Source organism: Vespa mandarinia, chromosome 8, assembly GCF_050613455.1.
Source record: "Vespa mandarinia isolate Hongniang chromosome 8, ASM5061345v1, whole genome shotgun sequence".
NCBI lineage: Eukaryota > Metazoa > Arthropoda > Insecta > Hymenoptera > Vespidae > Vespa > Vespa mandarinia.
Genome location: NC_140817.1, coordinates 8,767,195 through 8,782,012, shown reverse-complemented (window position 1 = coordinate 8,782,012; position 14,818 = coordinate 8,767,195). Strand labels below are relative to the sequence as shown.

Genomic DNA, 14,818 nt, shown 5'->3' with positions numbered 1-14,818 from the left:
TTATATAAGAAGAAAAATATTTATAGAATATATGAAACATTTACATATATATTATAAAAACATAGAAGATATATAACTTAAATTATATAAAGTATATCCGTGTGTGTGTGTGTGTGTGTATGTGTGTTCATCCTTGAAGCACAGGTAAGTAGAACTTAACAGACAAAATTCAAATTAAGGAAATTAATTAAATGAAAGTTCCTAGAAATGAAGATACAAGTGGAAGGAAACTTGGTTTCTCGATCTTAAAACGAAAGCTTAGATAACTACTGGTATTATCATGGAAATCTAATTTCTTATATTATATTATATTATATTGTATATATACACATTTTTCCTTGTGAAATTCTAAAAAAAAAGCCAATTGATAATACATTAATGCCTTGTCGTCAACATTGTTGTTGTCGTAATCGTTGTCAAAATGAAAAATCGTTATCACCGAACGTCTTAAATAGATTTCACATCGGCAGGAATCAACGCGTCATTTCCTGATGCATTTTGAAGAGAGGGGAGTAAAGTATTTACCGTATTCATAACGATCATACATTTAAATATTTACATTCTTAAATATTAAGCAGTGGTATTCATAAAATAAATAAATCATAATTTATCGATTTATAATGAATGAGTAATAATCTTTCCAAAAAAAATATTTTTTTTTTTCCTTTAATTACTTAAAGAGATAGAAAAAAGGAACAAATTTAAATAAAAGATAATACTAAAATACATACTATAATATATTTTTTTTTTTAATTAATATTCCTTTCTTTTAGATTTAAATAAAAAATAAGAAAATAAAATACAAAGTGTAATATTTTTTTTTTAAATAATTAATCATCTGTTGATAAGAAAATATGTACGTATAAAAGTCTTTTAGAAATGAAATAAGTTAAAAGATTATATATACACATATACATATATATAAGAATGATATATAAGAATGATTATTAGTTATGTTTACGAGGAACATATAAACACTCCTTATCATTTTACCACCATACATATTTACTACCATTATATAAATATTCACTGAATATTCGATATCGTAACTGTTCAATGATAAATGATGATAACTACTGGTTATCACCATAACTCAAGGTCTTTTGTTACTTCTATATTTCAGTCGTTTTGAAACATTTCTACGCTTTTCCTCGTGTCTCTCTTAGTCACGGAATCTCTTCCTTTTTATTATTTTTTTATCAAAATTAATCTCTCTTTCAAAATCGCGATGGCTTTCGTTTTACAATTCGGCTCCTCCATTCTACGATCGGTAAAGTATACGTTTAATATTTCTGCTTTGTCATTGTAAGTGTCAAAAATAATGTGTGTGTGTGTGTGTGTGTATGTGTGTGTGCATCTGAAACATTATGAGCAGAGAGAAGGGAAAACTTAAATAGAAAAAGGAAAACAAAATATAATAGCAAAGTTGAAAAATATTATGAAAAACCAATCAGTGTTTTCGTAATTAAATTCTTTGTTTAATATTGTGTGTGTGTGATATTATTCAATGGCTGTCATTCATAACTTAACATTTTTAAAAATATTTTTCATTTATTACATTTTCTTTTTCTTTCTCTTTTTTTTATGCTATTCAGTCATAATTATACAAAATTCAATGACCTTAACGCATTATGCAAGATTATTATATCTGTATATAATAATCTAATAATAACTATGTCATAGTTAAATTTAATAAGAGAGATACAAAAACAACTTGTTGCCTTTAAAGGAAAAAAAAATAGTTCGAGTGTGTTAATGTATGAAAATGATCTTTCGAGTGTGTTTGGTGATGATTTTCTATCACCTTTTTATATTCATCTGTATACCGATATGGCTATGAGCCAAAAATCTTATCGCACATGAATTTCTTTTTTCAAAATTTTCTTGATCCTCTCGAGAAAATCTCAAAAAATATCATAAAAATCGTCTTTTTTTTATTCTCATTAATATTTTTATTATAGATCGAAATAATGTTTAAAAAAATAAATAAATAAAATGATTAACGAGATATCGTTCAGAAAACATAAAAGAATTTTGATAGATGTTATCGAAAAAATTTTCGATTCAAATAATATCGAATTGAATTAATTGAATGAATTAATATGTAATGACATTTCTGCGAGTACTTTAAATCGAGCGTAGATAGTCTGATATATATCGGAATATCCGAGACGAAAGAGAACATTTGTCTATCGAAAAACGTTTATTGCAGAGTAAAAACGGCTGTACGTCGAAGCGACGTTTCCTGTCGCTGAGCTCTCTTCGATCAGGCACCATTGTCCCATTTAAGTTATCGGACATCGGAGAAGGCATTCGAGATGTCACTGTGAAGGAATGGTGAGTAAAGTGTTATTTGAGTGATTTTATCCCACAAGATCGACGTTTCCCTTCTGTTTACTTATAATTTATCGAATTTCAAATGAAATGAGCAAACAACTTCAAAGTGCATTAATAATTAATTGAATAATACGAAATACCTTTCTATTGGTAATCAATCGATCTCAGAAAAAGATATGACTCTTCAATCATAAAAATTATCGATCCTTCGAAAGAAATTGACATTCTTCGTATCGATCATTCATAGATATCCCACAAAATCGACATTTCCCTTCTGTTTACTAACGATTTATCGAATTTCAAATGAAATGAACAAATAATTTGGAAGTGGATTAATAATTAATTGTATAATATGAAATATCTTTCTATAGCTAATCAATCGATCTTAGAAAAAGATACGTTTTTTCGATAATAAAAATTATCGATTGTTCAAAAGAAATTGGCATTCCTCATACCGATCATTCATAGATTTCACACAAGATCGACGTTTTCTTTTTATTTTCTTATAATTTATCGAATTTCAAGTAAAATGAACAAACAATTTATTAATTACATTAATAAGATTGGTCAACAATAAAAATCTTTTTGATCTGAAAATAATCAATTTATATTGATTTCAACATGACTAAAATGAATATGAATTTTAAACTCATTGCTAGCTATTGATTGTTAGCTATAGCCCATTAATGCTATAAGAGTAATTTTATGAATACTTAAAAAATTTGAAGTCCACACAGCACGGTGCAACTGAATACATAAATGCTGAATTGTTGTTGTTCGTATTTTGTTTATTGTCTCTTTATAGGTTCTTTGAAGTAATCGTGGTGTTCATTTAATGTTTGTTTTCACTATTACCGCATTACTAACGGTTGAATGTGCAAGTATTATATTTAAAAAATAATAGATAATAAATAAATTCTAATGTCATACTCGTTTTTCTCATTCCAAAATTAAATGGATTTGACTATCAATATTAATGAAAGAATTTTAAAATATATTTTTGTTGTACAGTGTAGTATAATAAACATAATAGTATAGTATAAAATATTTTTCTATTGATAATCAGTTAATCATAAATAGATATTTTATTATAAAAAATGTTGATTATATGAAAGAAATTGATATTGCTCGTATGAATGATCTGTAGGTTTGTAAAACCAGGTGATAGAGTGTCTCAATTCGATAACATCTGTGAGGTCCAAAGTGATAAAGCCTCGGTATCGATAACTAGTCGTTATGATGGTTTTATAAGAAAACTTCATTATAAGATAGATGAAATCGCTCTTGTTGGAGAACCTTTGGTAGACATCGAGCTCGACGAGGAAAACATCGTCGAAAAGGAGCAAGAAACGAAAACGATAGAGACGGAAGAAGAAAATGACTGCGGGGAATTAGAAAAAAGGGATGATAAAGCGAATTCAGAACGTTTGACGGATATCCATTCCGAAAAGATTCAGATCATTGCAACGCCAACTGTCAGAAGACTGGCTACGGAGAACAATATTAATCTTGCTGAGGTCATCGGCACTGGTAAAGATGGACGTGTTCTCAAAGAAGACGTACTAGAACATCTTGAAAAATTCGATTTAAAAAAGAAAATTGAGGATGTTTCTCGGCAGCCTGGAAAAATGATTCCAATAAAAAAATATTCCAAGCATATGTGGACAACCATGACACAATCCTTGGTACCATCTTTTTCTCATCTTCTTTCTTTTTGTTCTTTAATATATTTTTTTTTCACTTTTTTTATCTCTTTTTCCCTAATATTTTCTCTTCATCTTTTTTTCTTTCCCCTTAATAATCCAACAATAAAAATAAAAATCTTTACGATTTTTCAGAATATACCACACTTCGTCTATAGCGACGAATGTGACATTACCAAATTGGTACGTTATCGAAATGAAGTGAAAAATTCATTCAAGGAACAGGGTATTTCTCTATCTCTAATGCCTTTTCTGATAAAAGCTGCCTCGAATGCTTTGCAAGTAATTCCCGAATTAAACGGTTGGGTCGACGAAGAGAAGCAATGCATACGAATTTCTGAAAGACATAACATCGGTATAGCTATGGATACTCCGGAAGGTCTAATTGTTCCAAATATAAAGGACGTTCAGAATCTCAGTATTTTGTGTATCGCTAAAAAATTGAACAGGTTTCAAGAACTCGGTAAGAAAACATCGATTTCTTTGGCTGATTTAACCGATACAACTTTTTCCTTGTCCAACATTGGTGTGGTAAGTTCCGTTTAAAAATAAAAAATGTAATTTTCTTCTTCCTTGTTTTTTTATTTATTGTCTAAAATTCAAAGAACATTATCTTCCATTTGTTCACAGATCGGAGGTAGTTACACAAAACCAGTGATTCTACCTCCGCAAATAGCGATCGGAGCTTTCGGTAAAATACAAAAGTTACCACGTTTTGATGAAAAAGATAACGTGATAGCAGCTAATATAATTGCCGTTAGTTGGGCTGCGGATCATCGAGTGATCGACGGTGTTACGATGGCAAAATATTCGAACTTGTGGAAATATTATGTACAACATCCCATCGAATTAATGTTAAGATTATGAAATATATTTCATTTTGTTATGACAATAATAAACAAATTGGCAGAATTACGTTGATCGGTTGACTATAAATAAGAATCTTTAGCAATAAGTTCATTATGTATAAATTGATAATCCGATGATCTAACTAAAAGTTACTTAGATTATCGCTTAGAAATTGTTTACGATATATTGGAATAAATCAACTCTCTTTGTTTTTTTATTTTTTTTACGTAAATATTTATTTCTTTATTTATTGCTGCACAACCAAATAGAATCTTTTTCGTACAGATAAAATAGTTATCTCAACATATTGAAAATGTTGCGCTCGGTTCGGCGTTCATTGGCTTGGATTGGCTTATGATGGACCGACCGAACGCTGACATTTTTTATTTTATTTTATTATTATTATTATTTTCTTTTATATATATACATCGATCTATTACTAGTTATATCATGTATGTATGTATATTTTGAAGTATGACAATCATATCAAACATGCACGCTAATAAAGTGGTGGTACTAATAGTCGATGCAAATAATTATAACTCTTTTTAATAACGATACAATAATCGAGGATGTACCAATAACAATGTAAATAGTACGCTACGTTATTACGTTAGATTAAAACACGTTGATGAGGACCTAATAAAAATAAAATGTTTTCACAAATAAAATAAAATACAATATCAAAAGTATAAGGACGAGTACGACCACTTGATTGATTTCCCATTCGCTTGACATATTTATTTATGTACATTTGCGCTAAATATTATCCCTTTTTTCAATCATACACTAACATTCAGTCATTTTGTCAAACACCACCTTAAAGTGTTTCGTCCAAAAGATAGTCAGTCTGTTTAATAGTTAGAATAGTAGAAAAAGTTGTATATATATAATATATTAATGGTCCAAATCCGTTTAATACTTAATATATGTTTTAGTGATTGTTATTAGCTCACTCTATTCTCTGTAGAACGAGAAAACGTCCTCCTACTCCCATTGCTTTTCATTAACTTAATTGTATTGGTGGTCTTAAAAAAACAAACGTACAGAAAAAATCTGTTCGCTTTAATAATAATACTTAAGAACATAGAAAGAAAAAAATAAATGTCGTTTATAGTGTCTATCATGTACAAAAAAGTCACAAATTGAATTTGTACAAAGATACAAATAATAATAGTAATAATAATAATAATAATAATAATAGTAATAATAATAATAATAATAATAATAATAATAATAATAATAATAATAATAATAATAATAATAATAATGATAATAATAATAATAATAATAATAATAATAATAATAATAATAATAATAATAATAATAATAATAATAATAATAAAAATAATAATAATAATAATAATAATAATAATACAGACGCGAATATAAAAAAAATGGTAGTATTTACGATGTAACGGTATCGCTTGTCACACTACTAGTTCATGAATAAATGCACACATACGTAAAATGTGTAAATGTCATTGTCTGTTATGACTAGGTTTAGAATTTCTCTATATAACACATAACGTACATACATAAATGTGATACAAAGCTGCTCTCGTGCATAAAAAAAATAATAATATAACTATAAGTAAAGATAGATAATCTTAAGAAGTAGTTCATTTTTTTTACAAGATCTTCACCTCTTGTTCATTAACTTCCACAGAAATGTATTGTATAATCTTATACAAATTAAATCAGATATATTAAGAATCATCGCAAAAATAAATTTTTAAGAATCATCGCAAAAAATAATTATATTTATGTTGGAAGTACGTAGATCGATTAATCTGCCTCTTTTTCTTTTTTCTTTTTTTTTTTTTTAACATATTAACTTGTATATCGTTAAAGATTTGCACTGGAGTATCGTATATTACAACTTATCATATCATAGTTAAATATATTAAGTAACTACAAATACCTACACATTTAGAAATAAGAATTTCGAAAAAGATTTTCTTTGTCCCCTTGTTAGTTACTCTTTTTTTCTTACTGAGTTACGTTAAAAAAGAAGGAACTGCTTTGAAATGATATACATATGCGTATAAGTTCATCTTTGTAAAATTTATACATTTAAGTGCAACTCTCTCAAATGCATTTCTTTTAAAAATGCATCTTGTATCTCTTTTGTATAATTTATCTTCTTTATGTAACTAACAATTCCTTATAGATTCAAGCAATATAGTATAATTGTTTAAGATATATAACCAATATCTTTTAAACAGTTGAATCTATTCAATTTGGTGAATGTAAATTTATAATATATACCTATGTAAACATGATTATTATTTAAATGCAACAACACACTGTGCAAATTTAGTTATATACTTGTGTTTCATTATAAATGCAGTAATCTAATCTAACATTGTGTGTATGACATGATGTAATAAGATTAAGTATACCAATTCCAAGAATTGGATAATTACATATATATAACTCCAACTTAAAGTAAAATTAAAGTATGGATTGATAATATATGTGCGTGTGGGTATTATTGCTTTCTTTAAAAATTCAATTTAAATTCAAATAACATTGAATTTCTAACTTTTCTACAGGTTTTTATTCTAATTAATTTTATTAAAATTATATTAATTTGAGCTATCTGTTCCTTATATGATTCTAAATATTTCATTATATGCTACTGTATACTTCTGTGATAATTTTCTACTTGTAAATACAACTTTATAAAAAAAAAAATACTGAAAATATAATATCCTACTATCGACTGTTATAAAGCATAGTTTTTAAAAGATATACATTTGTTTCTCAAAATCATGAGATAAATCACAACCATGATAATAAGTTCTTATTGTTAGTCTGTTAAATTATTATTTGTACCAAGTTAAGGCTAAATATTATAAAATTGTTTAAATCACAAAAAAAATAACTGTACTTTGTAATGAGGAGCCTTTGTAAATAAGAGGAAAGAAATACAGTATATACATACTGCAACATAAATCTAACAAATATACACATATACTATTGTGTGAAGAATCCAATCAGTCACAGATAATATAAAAATATTAATAACTTTGATGTGATCAATAATAATGAACTGAACTATATAAACATTGTTACTTAATACGGCACATAGAAGAATATCTTTTTCTGCTTTCTATATATTAACAAGGTTCCTACAGAAAAATATTATTTTATAGTTTTAATTATCCATCACATTCACACAAAATATGCTTCTATATCCTTTAATAATTATGAGATTAATTTGCTTATAAATACAAATGAAAATATAATATAATAGAATTATTTGCATATTTGAAAATACACATACATATTTATCTTGTTCCAAAAGTTATTATACATTGTGATATAAATTTATAAAAGTTATAGAAAATATAAGATAATATTCGCGCGCATCACGAATTATCAAGAATATAGCAAATTATACATTTTGCAGAGACAGATATACGTATGTCTGTAGAAACCCTGTTCATCTATAATTAATAAATCTTTTATATAATTTATGCATAACATGTGTGTGTATTTATCTATATGTATGTGCATAATTAATAAATAATATTTTGTTTTCTGGCACATTATTAATTCTCGCAAAAGAGAACAAGTTGACATAATTCAACTGTTTAAACAACATTACAGAACTGCATACAACACAGTTCTGCTTTTTAGATAGTTAAGATTCAAGAAAGAACCTTGTCTAGTCTTCTATTAGTAAAAACACGTTTATACTGTAAGGACCAAATACTATATCTCATTCCATAAAAAATGTTAAAATTTTAAAAAATAACATATTCAGACATTATTATATAGATCACATTTTAGTTTGCCCAAGTATCTTCTTAAAAAGCTTAAAGTTATTGCATACTATAAGCATTTTAAGTATCAATTTATACATGGCATTCTTAGCAAACATACAACACTGGGATACAGTTACATTCATTAATAAATTTGGTTTTAGAACATCCAGGTGAAAATTTCTATGTAGATCGCAATTTTAGTTTTATACACGATAGTGTACTTTTAAAAAGATTTTTCATTTTTCATTATTGATGACGACTGATCATCATAGATACCACGGCACCAGTAGCTCGAAGAACGGCAACTGCATTATTATGATCAGATTTTGTGAAATCTATTCCATCAACTTCTAAAATTTTATCACCAGGTCTAAGAGTACCTTGAGCTGGGCCATCAGGATTTACTTTTGTCACAATAATACCCTGAGATAGGAGATTCATGTATGTTCCATGATCGTTATTGCATATACATATATATAGGTGTATATATATATATGTATGTATATATATGTATAGTATGTGTATATATATGTACGAATAATTAAATTAAAACTTTTATTGATTATAATCATAGAAAATATTAATGTTGAATACAACTTACAGTTTCAGCTCCTGCTACACCACCAGCTATACTAAATCCAAGACCAGGGTTTTTTTTTACTTGAACAGGCAACTATAAAAGAGTAAACATTATAATTTTTAACAAATTATAGTATTGCAAACATTAGTACATATTATAAATTAACGTACCACATTTGCATTTTTGTGAGGTCCAAACATCCATTTAAATCGTGGTCTTCTTTCTAATGTTAATGGTTCATTGGATATCTTATGCACTTTATTATCTAAATTATTTGTGTTATTCAAAGATTTGTTACTAGCTGAAAGTAACGTACTTCTATCGGAGCCTGCATCGTTTTCAACATCCATACAATTTGTAATAAAAGAATCAGAATTATGACAAATATCGTTCGTACTTGTTTCGTTTTTTACTATATTTTCCATTTTATTATCATTTGTATTATCACATGATATATTATTATTTGAAATATTGCCATTTGCTATTTTCTTTAATTGATTCAAAGTTTTTTCTTGTGAAGAAAGTGGACTCCTATACTTCTTTCCTGTAATAGGAGATGTAGGTATACTTAATACATTTAATGTTTTCGGTAAATCGCATTCTTCCATAAGTGAGTTTACACTTTTATTCAATGTATCATTGTTGCAATTAAAGTTTACAGTATCCGAATGTTTTGTTCTTAGAACTGGAATTTTACTTGGTTTAAAGAACCGATCAGTCTCAATTGTTTGATTAAGATTTGTTGTCTCTGGCGATGATACAAGATCATTAGTATTAAGTGCCATTTTTTTTTCATTAGCTGAAGCATTACTCGTTTCTTTATCATCGAATGTAGGATTCTTTATAGCTGCATGAACATATTCCTCTATTTTAACAGGTTCTATATTTCCATTTGAATTTTGGATATCATCAACATTAGATATGTTAGATGTATTTTGTAAGTTTGTTACATGATTCTCTTGATGTAATACTAAAAAAAATTCAAAATCATTTATATTCTTATTATTCTATCATTACCATAAAATAAGATATGTGTATATGCATATATATGTATTAAAACTTACTATTATTAAATTGTTGAAAAAGTGCAGCCTTTTTGGAAAATGCAGCTGCAATGTGATATGGTGGTGGAACTGGGGGAAATTCATTTGATCTTACTTGATCGTAACTTTTCCCATCAATAATAATAGAAGTATTATATGGTTCTATAAATTTATCAGATTCCACGATCTTAGCTATATTTGCTTTAGAGTATTCATCTGGCATCCAAGTAGAATTTACGTAATCTGCTACTGTAGGTATCTTGGCAAGATAATCAGATGTAGGATTGCGTACATATTTTGCTTCTCGAATATCGGGACTCTTTTCTTTTGCAAGTACTGTTTTATTAGCCTCATCTGAAGATTCTTCTGAATTGGAGTGTTCTTTTTCCTGATGCACTATTGACTTTGCAGAACTATTAATCTTACAATCTTTTGGTAAATGATCAATTGTTGATATAGATAAAGATAAACTCTAGAAATCAAATAACATTTACATTAGGATGTCTGTACTCAAAAAATATGTTTAAAAATTTGTTATTGAATGTAAATACCTTATTAGTAAAACCTTGTGAGAACGAAGTTCCAGATTTGGATGCATTTTCTAAAGTAGATGAAGGTTTTGTAATGATAGCTTCTTTAATCATTGTCTGCTGTTCTAAATTCATCTGAAATTGTAAATTTGTATTTATTATAGAATTTTGCTCAACTATATAATATTTTCTAAACATACTTTTTGGTCATGTGTAGTTTGATGATGTAAATTGCGAGCATGCCTGGCAAGATTACGTAATTCTTTTGGATAAGGAGTAGGTGCTCGATGAAGTTGATTGGGAACTTCAGATTCTACCTCAGCAGCGAAACATATTCTTTTCCCAGATCCAATTATCGAGCTTGAAATTGGTCCTACAGCTTGTGCCATTTCTAATAATAACAAACGTAAACAATTTATTATAACATTAATTTATATTATAAAGAAATATATATGTAAATTTTACAAACTAAAATATTAATTAAAGAATTTTGGTTTATTCTAATTTATTTCATTAATTATACTTTACCATTTCAGTCTTCATCTTGCTGATCATTATCCACTATAGCAGCAGTAATATTTACAGTATTTATATAAGTTTACTCACTAAATGCACGCATGTTACATATTATGAAATGAATCTAAACTTACGTTCAAGATCTTGACGTTGCTTTTGAGGTAACATAAAGCAACTCAATACCATCATATCTTCTTCACAATTAAATTCTTGTTGTAATGGAACCAATGGTTGACTTTGATTATCACTTAACCATAGTGCTTTTAAATTAGTTAAATTTAACATGGAAACTGGTAAAAATTTGATACAATTATTCACAAGATTAAGTACTCTTAACGAGGATAAATGGCCCATTTCTGGCGGTATACACGTAAGATTATTTGATCGTAAAGAAAGCAAAGATAACGCAGTACAGCTTCCAATTTCTGGTGGTAAACATCGCAAGTAGTTATTGTCTGCATTTAAACAATGCAATTTTCGTAAAAGTCCTATAGAAGACGGTAAATACTCAAGGAAATTCTTAGTGATTATAAGCTCTTCTAAGCTTGACATCTGACCAATGTCAGTTGGCAGTGCATTTAATTGATTGTCATCAATTTTAAGTGTCACAATTGTACGTAAATAACACAGTGTATCTGGAAGCTGATAAATTTCATTTGATGAGAGGTTCATTATTGATATATCTCTCCATCCTCGTATTTCTGATGGAATAAGATGTACTGCATTCATAGTGCAATCAAAATGATTTAAACGATATAGCTGTTCAATATTTGGAGATATACGTCGTATATCATTACCATCTATCCATAATTCAGTAAGATTAACAAGATCACCAACAACTTCAGGCTACAGACAAAATTAAAATTCAATAATTAAAAAAAATTTTATAACAATAGTCATCCATTACTATTATACTTACTAATTCGGTGAAATCATTGTTACCAATATCAAGCCTTTGCAAATTTACCAAACGGCTCATGCTTTTGGGAAGTGTCATCATATTATTTTCTCGAAGTTCCAATGTCCTTAAAGCTGAAAGCCGCCCGAAATTAGCTGGAAGATATTCTATATATGCATCATTTATATATAGCTCCCGTAATCCAACAATATGTGTAATAGCATCAGGAAATCTTTCAAAAGGATTAACACTAATATCTATAGAACGAAGATTTTTACATTCTTTTATACTATCTGGTAACTCTTTTATACCTGAAATAGAGAGATGATTTATAAAATTAATGTATTTCATTTAATTTTATATATAATAAGAGTATTAAATATATACTAACTGTTTTTGCTTAAGTCTAAATATTCAAGATTAATTAACGATGCTATGGCGGGTGGTAAAACAGTAACTTCATTATCGCTAAGGGAAAGTATTCTCAATTCATGGCACTGGAAGAGTGGTCTTGGAAGATCCTTTATCTGCAGAATATATTGTAATGTTTTATAAAATAATTAATCTATTATAAAAATTAAATTAAATTAGCAAGTAAAAAATAATATAGAAATACATTATTAATAATAATTGAATTTCAACAATATAACTGCATATTTACCCTATTGGCATCAAGATATAATTTCTCCAATGTTCTCTCATAAATGAACACATCAGGTGGTACATCATAAAGATTACAGTGATTTAATTGTAATTCACAAATATCTTCTTCCTGTGCTCTCAGACATGCAGCGCACTGCCACCAGGCACTACCCATTTCATTAACTATATACGTGAGCCAATGTTACCCTGCTAATTATTTAATTAATAATAATTTGATAAGATTTAATAATATATCAATATCATAAATATGTTCTATAAAACATAAGGTTATTGAAATCAAAAAGGTATTGTAATATTACCTGTTGTCTGTTAAATAAGTTTGAACATTTAACACACAGTGCTTCAATGTTTATTTCCGTCAATTATAAATGTACATGAAAAAATACGTTCACATAGAAATCATTAAAATCATTCAGCCGTCATGAGGTCGACATATCGTTTTTTTCGAGATGGTCGTGAGAGATTTATGTTCCCTCGCACCATTGCGACTCGATGAAACACAAGATATCAAAGATCAGAAGATTCTTTGATTAAAAAAATATAACGATAATAATTGGCACTAAAGAAATGTCAAAAAATGGAGGTTATCGAATATTTCTCTTAAATAATCTATTCTCCTTCACACCATAAACGTTTTAACATTTATTTATACTTACCATACTGACATTTGACAATTTCAAAGAAATTCAATGTAACGTAATATATTACAATATGATTTTATTATTGTAATAATTTGATGCATTTGAATAGTCTCAAACTTTTTATTTCACAAAACAACTTTTATCATAGCATAGAACATTAGATAGAACAAACGAATCGAATGTTTTTTATTCGACTAGTATACGTACACACATCAAGTTATAAATCATTTGAAATATTTCACAGAACCATTCGTATATATTAAGGTTGTTCATCACCTTTCGTTCGAAGCGTGACTTTAGCGACAAGTATGGACAAAATATGAACTACAAACGCAAGCGGGAAACATTTTCTCCACCGTGTGCTTATCGTATCGATATATAAGCTTGATAAGTTATACCCTCTCATGTGTGACCTAACAATTGAATTGGTGTATAATAGAAATTTATGTACATAGTAAAAATATTAGTACATCTAACAAAAGCAGAAAAAGATCATATGTTAAAACTTCTTTGAAGATAGATTAACTGAAAAGTGTTTGTAACTGTATAAATTTTATATTTTTTGTTTCTGATTAAACTCATATAAGCAGCTAAAGCTTATTTAAGCAACTATTAGCTCGATATAACACATTTACAATAGAACACACAAGGATATAAAATATTATATATATTATGCTAAAAATAATATCGTGCATCTAGATCTTACATAGATCTTACGTAGAAATTGTTGCATATGGAGATTCACAAATTGACGATGACTTTATTCTTTTTAAATCAAATTAAATTTTAATCACGTTCAATGCCTTTCGGAAAAAAACGCAAAAAATCTGTAGTACCACGAAATCTAGTTTATTGAAAAATAGTAAAGAACCATTTCAAATTTCATCTAATCGAAAAATTTTTTCTTCTTCCGTATAAAGATTTAAATTAGTATTTATTCAACACAATCGATTTTAAATCGATAATACCGCAAAATCTATTTTTCATATCTATGTATTTCATTATCATTTTTATAATCCGCACGAATCATGAATAAATCTATATTCCTGTAAATATAATTTTTAAATATTTGTAACTCGAAATATTCCGCAATTTATATCGAAAATGAAAAATTCTTAACCTTTAATCTTCCTGTAACAGCAAGTAAAAAATATGACATATATTTAAGTATGCTTGTTTTACCGTCATGTGCGTCTTTACCCAGCGCAGTTTCAATTGCCATATCTTATACGTTTCGTAATTATAACTTTAATCTAGAGAATTTAAATTTATAGAAATAAGA

At 27.5% G+C, this 14,818-nt stretch overlaps 2 protein-coding genes across 3 annotated transcripts; one reads left to right on the top strand and one right to left on the bottom strand.

Moving 5' to 3' along the window:
- The first annotated feature begins 1,072 nt into the window (after nucleotides 1-1,072).
- Nucleotides 1,073-4,955, top strand: Dbct (Dihydrolipoamide branched chain transacylase E2). Its single transcript, XM_035883906.2, has 5 exons — nucleotides 1,073-1,270; nucleotides 2,213-2,337; nucleotides 3,485-4,022; nucleotides 4,176-4,571; nucleotides 4,671-4,955. Exons 1-5 carry the CDS (start codon nucleotides 1,229-1,231, stop codon nucleotides 4,905-4,907), a joined length of 1,338 nt encoding a protein of 445 aa, XP_035739799.2. The 5' UTR covers nucleotides 1,073-1,228; the 3' UTR covers nucleotides 4,908-4,955.
- A 2,903-nt stretch (nucleotides 4,956-7,858) lies between these two features.
- Nucleotides 7,859-13,752, bottom strand: Lap1 (leucine rich repeat containing protein 7 lap1). Of its 2 annotated transcripts, none has more exons than XM_035883816.2 (12): nucleotides 13,552-13,752; nucleotides 13,195-13,454; nucleotides 12,894-13,084; nucleotides 12,624-12,759; nucleotides 12,254-12,543; nucleotides 11,469-12,180; nucleotides 11,019-11,209; nucleotides 10,840-10,953; nucleotides 10,310-10,760; nucleotides 9,416-10,215; nucleotides 9,267-9,338; nucleotides 7,859-9,088 (listed from the first exon to the last, which is right to left on the bottom strand). In XM_035883816.2, exons 3-12 carry the CDS (start codon nucleotides 13,047-13,049, stop codon nucleotides 8,912-8,914), a joined length of 3,099 nt encoding a protein of 1,032 aa, XP_035739709.2. In that variant the 5' UTR covers nucleotides 13,050-13,084; nucleotides 13,195-13,454; nucleotides 13,552-13,752; the 3' UTR covers nucleotides 7,859-8,911. The 2 variants fall into 2 exon arrangements, with proteins under 2 accessions (XP_035739709.2, XP_035739717.2); XM_035883824.2 differs by having other exon boundaries at nucleotides 12,894-13,081.
- Nucleotides 13,753-14,818: the final 1,066 nt, after the last annotated feature.

Excerpts from the sequence above, each read along its gene's own strand:
- Dbct (XM_035883906.2), top strand. The coding sequence starts at position 1,229 with ATGGCTTTCGTTTTACAATTCGGCTCCTCCATTCTACGATCG. Across the intron at positions 1,271-2,212 it reads GCTCCTCCATTCTACGATCG|AGTAAAAACGGCTGTACGTC; the intron begins GTAAAGTATACG and ends CGTTTATTGCAG. Across the intron at positions 4,023-4,175 it reads CAACCATGACACAATCCTTG|AATATACCACACTTCGTCTA; the intron begins GTACCATCTTTT and ends ACGATTTTTCAG.
- Lap1 (XM_035883816.2), bottom strand. The coding sequence starts at position 13,049 with ATGGGTAGTGCCTGGTGGCAGTGCGCTGCATGTCTGAGAGCACAGGAA. Across the intron at positions 12,760-12,893 it reads TATATCTTGATGCCAATAGG|ATAAAGGATCTTCCAAGACC; the intron begins GTAAATATGCAG and ends TATATTCTGCAG. Across the intron at positions 9,339-9,415 it reads CTCACAAAAATGCAAATGTG|TTGCCTGTTCAAGTAAAAAA; the intron begins GTACGTTAATTT and ends ACTCTTTTATAG.